Source organism: Centruroides sculpturatus, unplaced genomic scaffold, assembly GCF_000671375.1.
Source record: "Centruroides sculpturatus isolate CEXI.00-Female unplaced genomic scaffold, Cexi_2.0 scaffold804, whole genome shotgun sequence".
In the NCBI taxonomy this organism is placed as follows: Eukaryota; Metazoa; Arthropoda; class Arachnida; order Scorpiones; family Buthidae; genus Centruroides; species Centruroides sculpturatus.
The window spans coordinates 143,430-157,709 of NW_019385046.1; the positions used below are offsets into that span (position 1 = coordinate 143,430).

Consider the following 14,280-nt stretch of genomic DNA (forward strand, 5'->3'; position numbering starts at 1 on the left):
GGTTAATCTCATTCTAAATATTTTCGTTTGGGTTTTTCTAAACAACTTCGAGTAATAACGTGTGTACTATAACAACGACAGCGTTAGTATAAGCCTATTTACAAACAAGATTATATATAAACTAGACGGAACAAGAATAAATATAGGCCTACAGATGAAAAGAGAATAGAGGCTTATATTAAAGGACTGTACTAAACTTACTGATGGAACAAGAATAAAGACTTGCACTAAAGAATGAAAATCTGAAAATAAATATTGAGGAATATCGAATAATGTAAATGGGTGTGTACAGCGTATACATTTATATAAGTGCAATGTAAGTCTATTTACAAATAAGACTATGACTATGATTACATACACACGCACACACACATACATACATACATATAGATATATAAATGTAGATTTATTATTAGAATTGGCTCCTAAACAAAAGTATTACCCATAATATTAAAAAAATCCAACAACACTATTTTTGACACGAAATTTCAGCCAAAATTATTAATATAAACTATTTTTAGAAATAACTCGGCAATGAATTACACCGATGCTTTATTTACTTTTATTTTTATGGATCGAAATTAAGCACGTGCATTAAATTTTGTTTTTAAATGTTTTGTGTATTTTTTATGAGGAGAAACGATCAGATGCTCGACATATTCTCTTCAATTTCCGAGGGAGAGTACAAATTAATTCGACGGCTATGACATCACAGGAAGGAAGATGTCAAAGGACAAGAGATCGGTGACACGTGACTAAACCGGATCTGTAAATATCGAGTTAGATGCTGGCTATTCACCGTCTTTCTCCGAATTTCGTTTCGAAGGTTTTAAAATAAAGGAGATCCTTTCGTCACCACAACATTAATAACAACTCTTCGCTCGTCATGTGGACGTTCCTGTTTCTCCACTTGTTTTGCACAGTTTCTGCCGCTCCCCTTTCGCAACACGCACCCAAAGAAATGGTAAGTTTATTATCTCGTTATGTAACAAATTACGTATTAATCATTATATAACAAACTCAAAATAGAGACTTCGGTTTAGAGACCAATTAAGATCGCTATGTGTAATGCTTTCTGAATTGTCAGTTATTTTACAAAGAAAGAATTTAATTCAATTTTAATGTTCTTCATAATTTCATATATAAATGTAAACCCAAAGTTTTGTATTCGAAGAACCATGTACTAAGTTCCATTGTGACAAAATTCTCAGAACTTACTTAACTCGTCTAAACAGACATCAAGTGGTTGACCAGACAAAGAGTAATTACTTCATCCTTGTTTCTGAAACAGTTCTTTGTATTAATAAATTGTTAATTGAGCTTCAAATTATTTTATATTCCTTGATGTTTTCCAATGTTTAGAATAGATCTACATTCTTGTTTCATCTAATTTATCGTGTTTTCAAACAATCGAGTGCAAAAGGTACATTTTTTGCAGGTAAATTTTATGAAACAATATGGCTACCTCATCGACGCTGGACCCGATACCGATGCTCTGTACACCGAAGAAAGTTTCAAAAAAGCCATTCGTCAGATGCAGAAGTACGGTGGTCTGCCCGAAACTGGTATAGCCGACGATAAAACTTTAGCACTCCTCAACGCACCCCGTTGTGGGGTACGCGACGTATTCAGGGAAGACAAACACACTTCCAACAGAACCAAACGCTACGTAATAGGTGCGGAAGGGTGGAAAACTAAAACTGTCACTTACTTGTGAGTTACAATTGTAATTATACAAGCTGACCAAAACTCAGTTAACCGTGTTTTGTTTCGCGTTCTCCAAATACATTTGTAAATGCGAATCCTAAAGTGAACTTTTAAAGCATTTAGAAGATTCCCATTTTGAATTAGATGGCAATTTAGGTTAACTGACTTTTGTGCCACTATTTACACGTTACCTTTTAAAAAAATTTTAAATTAAAATTCTTTATGAAAGTCTAGCCAATTGGCCGGCAGATTTAGGACCGGATGTAGCAAAGGAGAAGATTGAAAAGTCTTTCAAGGTATGGTCGAGCATTACTCCGCTTCGTTTCGTGCATAAGAACAGCATGAACGCTGACATCATCATAGCTTTCGGAAGAGGTTCTCACGGAGATGGATACCCCTTCGATGGCCCGGGAAACATTCTAGCACACGCTTTCTTCCCTTACGAACATGGACCGTACGGAGGCGACGTTCATTTTGACGACGATGAAATCTGGATCGACGGATCCAAAGGAGAAAAGGATAACGATGGATTACGTAAGAAGCTTTTCGTCTTGGAATAACGTAATTACAACAATTAACAAATTTATCATTTTCTTACAGGCTACGACTTTTATACGGTCGCCGTACACGAATTAGGGCACAGCTTAGGTTTGGCACACTCCACCGTTTCTGGATCCATTATGTTCCCTTACTACAAGGGATACAATCCAAATTTTATGCTGGATTACGACGACGTTCTAGCTATGTACCAAATGTACAGTAAGTCATAAACAGCAAAGTTTACAACGAAATTGTAAAGAAAAATGCTAATTTTAAATAATTTTTCAGTCGTTAACGGGAAGTTCGAAGATACATTAAAAACAGACACGTTTGAAACTGAAACTACGATAGAATTATCTACGGTTACTACTGCCGCTACTACAGAATCGCCAGTCACTTCTCCAACGTTCACCGCAGAATCGTCTGTATCAAGCAACGATATTCCCATCTTTACCACTTCAAAATATTCGAGTACAACGGAGGATTACGAAGCGCAAGATGACCATTCGGCAACATATTTTCCGCAAAGTACTTCACCGAGCGTAAGTACGGAAGAACCATTGACAGATGACGACGAAACGGAAGAAGAAAAGAAGAGGAAAGAAAAAGAGAAAGACAGAAATCGTACCAATCGTACAAAGTCTGTGAACGGATGCGAAGGATCGTTTGACGCCATAACCCTAATTAGAAACGAATTATTTATTTTTAAAGGTCCAGTAAGTAAAATCTTCATTTGCCGGCAATTAAAATTATCTCGAAGCGTTTATATATTGTTATTTGCAGTACATGTGGAGGTTACAGGATCGTGGTGTAGTACCTCGAGGACTTCCCGTACCATTTCATTTTCTGTTTTACTTTCCTCTGTCTATCAAGAGAATTGATGCAGTGTACGAAAGGCCAACAGATCACTATATTATTTTCTTCACGGGTAAGTCTTATAAATAGTAATCACTAGCAATTTGTCGGGACAACTATTTATCTGAATATTGTGTCCTCAGGCAAATACTTTTGGGAGTTCACCGGAAACAAGTTCACAGAAAAGAGTCCACTAGCACTTTGGCAGCTAGGATTGCCGGAAGATATAGATTACATCGATGCTGCTTTGGTTTGGGGTAAGAACGGTAGGACCTATCTGTTTAGTGGAAACCAATATTGGCGTTACGACGAAGCGAACAAAACCATGGATTTCGGTTATCCTCGTCCCATTCACAGGTGGCGAGGCGTGCCGAGTAACTTGGATTGCGCCTTCACTTGGAGAGACGGTAATTAAACACATTCAAATATATGGTGGCCCAATTAACTCGGTTAAATGACATTTGAGCTACCCTGTATATTAAATTTTTAAAATAGTTCTAGTAAAATTTTATATTTTTTTGTTAGGTCAATCCTATTTTTTTAAAGGAAAAGATTACTGGAGATTTAATAATAACGATATCATAGTAGATTCTAAATTTCCTCAACCATCGGCCTCACATTGGTTACAATGCCAAACTTCTGTCTGAATTCTGAATTAAATCGCCAAGAAATATGAAAAGCGATGCGGACATTTGAACTCTAGGTCAACGTTTATTAAAGCCGGTGCCCTGGTTAAGACAAATCCGATATCCAGCAATTTGTTTAAAGTTTAAATAAATTAATTATTGTGTATCGAAGAATCTTGAGCTATACTCTTGGAAGCTTGTTGCATGTTGTGAAAGCTTAATTGAAACTGAATTGAATATGGAATTTAACACCGTTCAATTACTAATGACATTCGTATACTCTAAATTGCTGGAATGCTATCCATAATACGATGACTTTCTCATTGTTATTTGCATTTTTAGCGGTCTAAATTCAATATGTATCAAATTTTAATTATCTATGTACTTTTCAATAAATTTCTGAATGAAATATAATGTGCATTACGTAATAAATGTAATTCATTTGATAATTTAATTTCTACTCCCTCTGCACATTTTAATAAATCTTATGTAATTCGTACTCGAATGCAGCTTTAGCACTTAATTTAATTGCGTGGGTTGCATTTATTTCTTTTAAATGAATAAGTTAAATAAGTTAATGAGATTCTTCGAGTAAAATAGTATTATAAAACTGAACGAAAAATTAAAATTTCTAAAGCTAAATTCGTACAATTCTGATTACTTTTATTGCTAAAATACAGGAAATTTCGAATATATTAAATGTTTAATATTAAAACTAAAATAATGAATTAGAGGCAGTTCACTTTGTATAAAACAGTACATGCTATACAAGGTTAATTATACAGTAGGCCTATACCTATTATTAAACCTTATATAGTATAATGCAAAGAATTATAGACCTAAATCATACAGTACAGGGGGGCCCGAGAAGGGTAACTCAAAATGCATTTTTACAGCCTTCTAAGAAAGATAAATAATAAAAAATTCTCCTACAAATGTCTATTTAGTGCGGATGTCCTTATAAATTTATATGTTTAATATTCCAAAGGACCGCTCAGTTTAAAATTTATATTTAAATATACCTAAATCCATTTTATAATTGAACATTTGCGCATTTAAAGGATGCCCTAGTGTTCTACAAACTTTATTGTAGCTTCGTTACATAGACAAAATCTACGAATAAGAAGCGAAATAACGTTTCATAAAAGCAGAAACTTTCAGATGTTGAGAGAAGTCCTGGCCTCTCACACTCCAATATGTTTAAGTAACAGAATATGACAAAAATAAATGGCATTTTTATACAAGAAATGTAATGGAATGAGTAATTTGTAACAGATGATTTTTTGGGGCCCTGAAATGTGAGATTCGAACCAAATGGCTCCCCTTTGTGAGGACCTATATAAAAGTAAACTCAAATGAATAGTTACAAATAGTTTAATTATAATAAAAGTTTGAAAATATATCGACAACCTTGAATAATTAGACTATAAACATAATTCTGTTTTTAAGGAAGATTAAACTCATTTTAATCATTGTTGATTATTTTAAAAATTAAATAAATCCAGATATTTTATTAAAAAATAAATTTAATACATCATAAAAATTATAAAAAATATAAATAAAATTACAATTATTAATTTTAAAGTTACTTTCTAAGTATAGTAACAGATATCGATACATCGGTGTATTTGTTAAACAGAAGTGATGTTGTTTATTTATTTACATCAATAAAAAAAAGTATTTTTTACATTCAAACTTGGAAACATACGATGGACTCCACAAAAGGATAGGGCGGACTCCATTCATATACACAGTAAGACAGTAATAAGGAGGTCCTCCTCCCCACTTCCTGATTGAGAAAACGTCTCTTGGCCTTGAAACCATCTTAATAACGTGACGATTTACTACGTTTACGACCGTACAAACAGCCAGTGTGACTTTATATATATATATATAATACCATAAATATAACCAGAAGAAATAATACAAAATATTATTAGTATTGTATAAAGTAGTAAATTACGAAATATATAACAATTGAATCGACTTCGAAAGGACCTTGGCCCAAAATCCGGATTTCGACACTCGAAAGATCACATCACAATTCTATTCGAAGTATTCGTCGTACGTAAAATAGTTAAAGTGAGTAACAGGGGGAACAATTCCTTTCAAGAAATTTCGTCGTCAGAAAAGTGAGCATGCCCGATTTCGTTAGAGTAACATCTTCCACTCGAACGAATGAGTCACGCGTTAAAAATAACAAGTGGAGAGACTGCTGTAGACGGTTCATCCACAGAAAACTCCAGATAATCCACTAACATCACCCTCGTTAACACTTCTTTCTCCACAAGTTATTGATGAAGGAACGGAGCGTCTTCGTAACCAAGTAAGTACATAAATTCCAATTGTCACTCGTCTACTAGCGTTTCTCAAGGTTTTAATTACATTAAGAACGTAAATTACTCCTGTACAGTGTTCGAGTGATTAAGATTTTATATTCATTTTTACCAAGTACGGCGTATTTAAACTTGTTACGGCTATTTGAGGTTCTTCTCCCATCACTATGGAAGAAGATTTTCATAAAATATTAATAAATTTCATGCGTGAGGCCTTTAACACGGCACTAGGCCCAAGCTGTAGTAGCTTGTATGGGTTATTTGTAAATCCAGCCTTGTTACTAAGATCACGCTATAATTCCGCGTGTTTATCTAGGGGCATTTATTAAAGGCCCTCCAGTAGGAACAATAGGAGTTAGGTTTTTTAAGTCTCGGTACTTGTTAGAAAGTTACATTTTAGAAAAAGTAATACCGATCGCGTGACTGGATCTATATATAGTTTCCTTTATTTTTATCATTTTACATTCTTTTCTTTGAACTCTCATACTAAAATAACAAACATACGTGAGGGGACGTATATAACTTTTAAGTTATATTAAAATAGAGCGACGGATAAGGAGAGTAATTTACTTTAGTGACGATTTTAACAATTTCCTACAGTCGGAGAAAGAAAAAAGTGCTACGAATATCGAAACACTTACCGTCAAGTAAACGGATATTTTAATGTTTTGACTAGAAAGAAAACTGCATTTATCTCGGTTCCCAGATAAAACTAAATGACGAATTGTACTTTCGCCCTCCTTCTTTCTTGTTCTCACGTGACTCTTTCTGAGACTCTTTATTGGATAAAAGGGGGGAAATGTTCAAACTCTTTCACGCCAGCGTCAGACGATAGTGGAATATCATGTCGAGCGAAACAAGTGTCTCCCTTGTTTACGTAATATAAAAATAACTTCATTTCGATGTCTCTTTTTTTTTCATAAATAAAGAAAAATATGGCTGGAGATGGCGACGATTCGTCCCCCAATGAGGTTTGTTTACATTGTCATCGTTTACCTTTAATTAATTCGTGTTAGTAATTAATTTTAATTCTAGTAATTAACTAATGTGATAATTACGGGTTAATCGAAATTTATGCAAGTGTTTTAGATCTGTATAGATAGCCCAAAAGTCAGTTAACCACGTTGTACTTGTGAATATGAATCATACTGGTAAAATAAGTTATGAACAAGGTGTTTTTTCTATCGATTGTACCGTTTTGGCACGTTCAGATAGTACGACTGGATACAAAATAAATAAAAATTTAGTCGGGCCACTGTAGGCCTATATAGTAAAAATTGGCTTCTTGTGAGTTACAGTTGAAAAGTTGATTATTCTTGAAAGGAGAGTCACGTATGAAGTCTATTCTAGATAACTTTTTTTGAGTCTGGCCGGGAGTTTATCGATGTCTGCTCTTTTTTTGTCCTTCTGTTTTTTCAACCCGTCGCATACTTTGCCACTAATATTCTCCCCCTTTCTTCTTTTTCGTACGCAGCTTTTCTCATAAGTTTTTTTTTTTTTGTTGCAGATGTCAGATTTATCTCTGGAAGAGCATCGATTCTTACCTTCGAATGGAAGTATTTCGTCGGTAGTTGAGAATTTTAATAAAAAATCACTAATGAATAAATTGAATAGCGCATCATCTATTACCTCGTCATCAGCTTACACGTCGAGTTCCGAAAAGTCTCAAATTATGAAGAGTAGCAGCTCGTCCAGTAGTTCTGTGTTGAGTAAAAAGGCTCAAATTGTTCAAGAACAGAATGAATCCTTTCACGAGAACCGCAACTATTCCAGAAGTGTCAGCGTTACCAGTAGTAGCAGTAGCAGTACTAGCGATTCTAGAATGAAGATGCTAACTCAAAGAGGCTTTTCCGTTGACGATTCGTTGGAAGAACAGCCCCAAGAAGTGAAATTCGAACAGAAACGCGTAACGTCAGCTGCTAAAGTGAAGGTAACGGGTGATAACTATACGTCGGAAAAGATGGCGGCTACTAATAAAGAACTGAAGCGTGTTCAAGCGGGTGATGTTAGTTACGAAGAAAAACACGCTGCTGCAGCAATAAAAGAAGTGTTAGATATGGATGGTATCAGTGCGGAAAAAATGGCCGCCGTTAGACAAGATCAGAAACAATTGAAGACGGGGGATATCGTACAACAACAACAAAGAACTGCCATGGCCTCTGCGGTTAGAATGTCAACCGACGATTTCAGTGCAGAGAAGTTATCGATGGCCAAACAGGACGTCTTTACAGAAAGAAATCTGTCTTCGAAGTTTATAATTACTTCTAAAGAAATGAGACAATCGTCCATGTCTAGTCAGAGTGATTTCTCTGGTATCTCTTCTCTGAATTATAATATGGGAAGTCAAGAAACGTTCGCTTTACCCACAAACAGCAAACTCGCCATCGAAGGAGTAGAAGAAGATTTTCAAATTTTAAAGAGTCCGACTTCGGTCATGGAAGTTCAAAACGTCATGAAACGATTCAATAATAGGATGTATTCTTGTATCGATCGATTGAAAAACGCCACGAACGAGGAGGCCACCTCTCTCATAACTGCCATTTACGACATAGTGAAGAGAGCTTGGGCTATACCGAATCACGGAAACGATTTGGGTTCCAACATGTGCAACATATTAAGAAACACCGGAGGTTTGGATATTCTAATTAATAACTGCACTTCCGATAACTCGGATTTGAAATTTTCTAGTACGCAATTACTAGAACAATGCTTTTCTACAGAAAACAGAGCTTACATTGTAGAAAACGGATTAGAACAGGTAGTTAATGCGGCCTGCGCCTGCAGCACAGAGAATTCCGTGGCACAGTCTCGCGTGGGTACAGGTATATTGGAACACTTATTTAAACATTCGGAAGCAACGTGCAGTGACGTGATAAGAATGGGAGGATTGAAAGCCATTCTTTTCGATTGTCGTACATCCGACATAGAAACGTTGAGGCATTGTGCCACGGCATTAGCCAATTTGTCGCTATACGGTGGACCGGAAAATCAACAAGCAATGATCAAACATAAAGTTCCTGTCTGGTTATTTCCTTTAGCTTTTCACCAAGACGACAATATCAAGTATTACGCGTGTCTAGCTATTGCCGTTTTGGTGGCCAACAAAGAAATCGAAGCGGCAGTTCTCAGATCGGGAACTTTGGATCTGGTCGAACCATTTGTAATAAGTCACAGCCCTCAAGAATTCTCAAAGAGTGCGGTTGCCCACATTCTAGGACAATCAAAAAATTGGTTGCTTCGACTGGTACCGGTGCTCAACAGCAAGCGAGAGGAAGCTAGAAGTTTGGCGGCATTCCATTTTGCCATGGAAGCTGGCATTAAGAAGAAACAAGGAAATACTGGTGTAAGTATGCCACCTTCTGAACAATTTGACACACAAATATGTGATATAAACTAATAAATTTGAATAAAAACCGCAGCAACATTAAGCAACGGCACATTTATAGAATTAAAATGCAAGGAAACAAACTTTTTTCCAGGTTTTTCACGAAATAGGTGCAATCGAAGCATTGAAAAAAGTGGCCAGCTCTCCCAACGCCATTGCCTCTAAATTTGCGGCGCAGGCATTGCAGTTAATAGGAGAAGAAGTACCTCATAAACTTTCCCAACAGGTACCTCTATGGACAGTAGAAGACGTGAGAGAATGGGTGAAACAGGTAATTTATATAATAATGAAACTGGACCGAAATAAATAAACCAATTCATTAACAACTGAAGTTTGCTTACAGATAGGATTCTCTCCCTATTGTCAAACGTTCAGCACCAGTAGAGTAGACGGAGATTTACTTTTACAATTAACAGAATCTATGCTAAGAGACGACATAGGAATAACTAACGGGATTTTAAGAAGAAGGTACTTTAACTTTTTTTAATACGGGACCTTCTAACTCAGATGTTTGTAATACTAAAGAAAAAAAAAATAGTTCCGTAATGAAACAGCTCATTGAAAGTTTTTTAACTTCATTTTTCTAAACAAACGTCGAACGTGTTTTTTAGATGCCAAAGAAAAACATCTTCAAAGTAGGACGACCGTCTGGAGGTCGTTCTCAGTTAAGAATAAAGTTACATCCGTAGTTCATTAATAACGAGGACGCACTTCTCTCGCACGAAATTAATTTTTCTCTTAGTGTATATTTCTAACGACCTCGAGCATTAATGAGATGAATATGATTTATTCTAGAATTTTATAGATAAAGTTTATAAAAAAATATTTAACGTTTTGGCAAAGCACGTGGAAAGGAATATTCGCGAAGAACGTCAATGACCCGTATCCTCAAAGCGCGAGCCAAAAATTACTCAAATTTTTTTGTAATTTTCAGGTTCCTTCGCGAACTCAATCGTCTAAAACAAATGGCAGATTACACTTCTTGCGACACAACAAATCTGAATCAACTTTTACAAGGTTTCGGACAGGAATTTTCACAATACACCTATCAAATGCTGCACTGTGGAGTACAGAAAGACACTCTTCGCTATTTGACAGAAGAACAACTAGCTCTGGATTGTGGCGTGGAAAACAGCATACACAGATTGAGAATCGGGCACGCTATTAAAGGTGAGAACATTACAAAAGCGTAGCGTAATAATCTATTAGTGGTATCTTAGATTGTGTTTTTCTGTGGGTGGTCATGAAAATAGTATCAAGAATGTCAGACTGCTTCTTTGCCAAAGTTAATTGTACATATTCTACAGTGACTGTTTTGTTTATCTACACTTTGTTAGAATTAATCAGTATCAATATTAATAGACTGTGTTGGAGAGATCATCCAGCACAGAGACTCAAAAGGTTAGGATCGACCGAAGTTGAGGCACACATATTGAAATATTCAATCCCCACCACCAGAAGATCACGAGTGTATTATTTATAACTCTATTTAATATTGTAAACAATGTGAGTAATTGTTACTAATTTCAGATTTAGCTCGAATGACAGAAATCGAGGAGACAGAAACTGATAATAAGTGTCTAGACGTGTTTGTTAGTTACAGAAGATCCAACGGTTCTCAATTAGCCAGGTAGCAGGACGTGACGAATTTAATATGTGAGTGTTACTAAGAACTTCTGTCATATATATATATATATTTCTTTTTTTGATAGTCTTTTAAAGGTACATCTGCAATTGCGGGGATTTTCAGTATTTTTGGATGTTGAACGTTTAGAAGCCGGGAAATTCGATAACAATCTCTTAAACAGTATTCGCCAAGCAAAACATTTTATTCTGGTGCTGACTCCCAGCGCGTTGGATCGCTGTTTAGGGGACAGGGAGTGCAAAGATTGGGTGCACAGAGTACGGTTTGGATTTATGTCCCTCTTTGTTTTATTATTCATTTAAAATTCTTACGTGTTGAAGTAGCGATGTTTTCATTCTACACAGGAAATCTTGGAAGCGCTCCAGAGTAAATGTAATATAATTCCAATTTTGGATAATTTCCAGTGGCCTGAATCAGAAACGTTACCAGATGACATCCGAGCAGTTTGTTATTTCAATGGCATCAGGTAAGGATTCTACTTTTTTATTTTATATCCTATATGATAAAACAAGGTTCGGATTTAATCTCATTATGGTCCTAAAACTGTAACACACACAGGGTTTCTTTCTCTCTAGTAAATAATAATTCGTATGATACTGAAATGTGTGTGTGAGTCCTAAAATATGTCATTGTAAGACGAGGCCCTAAAGTGTCCTCGCAGCATAATACCTAAGCTTTAACACAAAAATGGTTCTGCCGCGCAAAATAATAAATTTAAAGGCGTGAAGCCTCAAATATACTCGTATAGCGTGAAACCTATGCTATTAGTCTGTTTACCTTATACGTAAATCTGACCCAGAATAGAACAGAAACGTTAAGATGAATACACAGCATGGGAAAGAAAGTCACTTAACACTCCTGCTACGTATCATGTAACGTGCATAACTCTGTAACCGTTCGAGGTAGGTCAATAAAATCTTTCAGCAATCAATTCCTTGTGAAATTCTGACCCCAAATGACCCCCTTCCCATTTACAGTTTCGGAGTTACATTCAAGATGGCAGTCATGCGTGTAACACATCAATCTGTTTTTCCCTTGGTCTAATGTGTTCCTGACATGAGCGAATTGACTTTGAGTACATTCTACATTCTGTAGCAGGGATGTTAAGTGACTTTGCATAAATCAATATGTAGCATAATTTTTATAAAATTGTTATAACATTTTCAGATGGATTCACGATTATCAGGATGCCTGCGTGGATAAATTAGAACGTTTCATGAGAGGGGATACTAATTATAGGATGGACGGACTGGTAGGGAGAAACTTAGGAGTGGGACCCGGAACACCCGGTACACCTAGTACAAATATATCGCGCGTGCCAATTTATAACAGGAGCAGCAGTAGCGATAGCGGCGAAAGGGAAGCGCAGAGTTGCTCGGATTGTTCTCATTAACAACAATGTAAAACATATCCGAGGTGAAAGTTTTTAAAGTAATTGTTTAATATAAACGTTATTCGAATTGTTAAATATAAAGATGTAAATCTCCGAGCAGGATGCAGGATTTTTATTTTATTGTAAATAACAATTGTTATTGATACTTATGCGTCTTTTTTGTAGGATAATTTTGTAAATAAATTATTAAACGATTTGTTTCTTAAATGGAGAATTGTGAAATAAAGTTCATATATAACTATCTTCATTCTGTGTTATATGTATTTATACGTTTCGAGTATAATTTCAATCACTTACACTTACAATAATCTTAGCAAAATTGTGGATTTTAAAACATTTAAATAGCATTTACAAGTTCTAATTATACTGTACTTAAGTATTGTTGAAGACCTTGAAGATTTTCTCTTTTCTGATTATAAATGAAAAGCAAGTTCTGCATTTTCAATCAATCTCTGCATTGATTCAATGCAGAGATTGATTGATTGGTGTATATGATAGAATTAGCTATATTTTGCCGGGAAGATATATATATTGTGAGCTAACAAAAAAGTTCGTTATCATGGAATTTAAAATTCTTTATTCAAGAAAATCGTCGCTCGAAATGACAGAACTGTTTAAATATTCTGCAAATCGTGGTCAAGATTTATACAGGAACGTACTGTATTTGGCATAATGTTGAGGGATAGAGAACATTTCCCTTAATCGTAAACAAATCATCTTCACTGATAATTTTTAGTCTTATTTATTTTTATTCAGATGATTTTTCTAATATACCAATAAAACTGAAACGAAGAGGATAGGGTAAAGCAAATACATTTTTCAACTCTTCTCTTAAATCAAAAAGAAAAGCATTACAAAACGAGCAAAAATTATTGTGACATCTTCACAATGCCGGGCTGCAATTTTTAATCATGTTTTAAATTTATTTATTTAATTTAAAAATATACCATCTCGATTTTAAATTAGTAGTGACTTTCCCCTGTACATCATACTTTTCCTGTTACAATAGAGTCATGCCGGTCATCCATGTAACGTCATTCCGGAGAATATTTTTGAATTGAAATCACGTGACTTCCGGTCTGGACGGGATTTGTCCCTAAGCTTTCCATATCTGGTCTCGACTTTCATCTATTTAATTTCTTTTTCAAGTTTAAGGAAGAACAGACAACGGGGACATTGAGAATTTATAGGTCTAGAATTTTTTTAAAATTGCAGCCCAATAACTACCTTCTCAAAATGTTGAAACAAATAATGTAAATAACGGATTACAAAACCCATAGATTAATGGCTGCACATTAATTAATGGATTTAAGTCCGTCAGTAGTAAAACATGGACAGGAATAATGAAACTATGGAAATTAGAACATCGAGGTTTGTCGTAGGATATCTGAAATTGGATAAGAAAAATAACGAAATACGAGAAGAAACAAACTAACTGTTGAAGAAATTGCAGAATTCAGAAACAGACGGATATGGCACGTGAAGAGATGAGGATCCAGAATCGTCGGACAGACTACAGACCAGTATAATGCAGGTGTAAGATAACTTTTAAGGACGATGCGGATGGTTCTCTGCCTAATTCATTAAGGCAAGAAGAATAAGTACTGTACTTCGTGTACGTCACATAGTCGAGGTATTCAAATGATTCACGACTGATTCAATTTTTCTCAAAAAATTATCCACTTTATTAAATTGGATCATTATAAAATTTCAAATTAAAGTCACCCGAGTGACAGTAAAACAGATTCGATTCTGATCCATATTTTCGTGTTGTTCGCAGTTGAGAATGGAAT

The 14,280-nt window shown here is 35.3% G+C and overlaps 1 protein-coding gene across 1 annotated transcript; it reads left to right on the forward strand.

Moving 5' to 3' along the window:
- Window positions 1-565: 565 nt before the first annotated feature.
- LOC111633859 (sterile alpha and TIR motif-containing protein 1-like) lies at window positions 566-13,043 on the forward strand. The gene is made up of 17 exons (XM_023378495.1): window positions 566-964; window positions 1,439-1,713; window positions 1,937-2,241; window positions 2,308-2,466; window positions 2,536-2,963; window positions 3,031-3,175; window positions 3,246-3,509; window positions 3,628-3,743; window positions 5,950-6,054; window positions 7,572-9,407; window positions 9,544-9,720; window positions 9,793-9,917; window positions 10,384-10,619; window positions 10,980-11,079; window positions 11,162-11,351; window positions 11,439-11,560; window positions 12,262-13,043. The coding sequence occupies exons 1-17, from the start codon at window positions 887-889 to the stop codon at window positions 12,485-12,487; spliced, it is 4,887 nt and encodes a 1,628-aa protein (XP_023234263.1). The 5' UTR covers window positions 566-886; the 3' UTR covers window positions 12,488-13,043.
- Window positions 13,044-14,280: the final 1,237 nt, after the last annotated feature.

Excerpts from the sequence above, each read along its gene's own strand:
- LOC111633859 (XM_023378495.1), top strand. The coding sequence starts at position 887 with ATGTGGACGTTCCTGTTTCTCCACTTGTTTTGCACAGTTTCTGCCGCT. Across the intron at positions 11,352-11,438 it reads GCAAAGATTGGGTGCACAGA|GAAATCTTGGAAGCGCTCCA; the intron begins GTACGGTTTGGA and ends CATTCTACACAG. Across the intron at positions 11,561-12,261 it reads TGTTATTTCAATGGCATCAG|ATGGATTCACGATTATCAGG; the intron begins GTAAGGATTCTA and ends TAACATTTTCAG.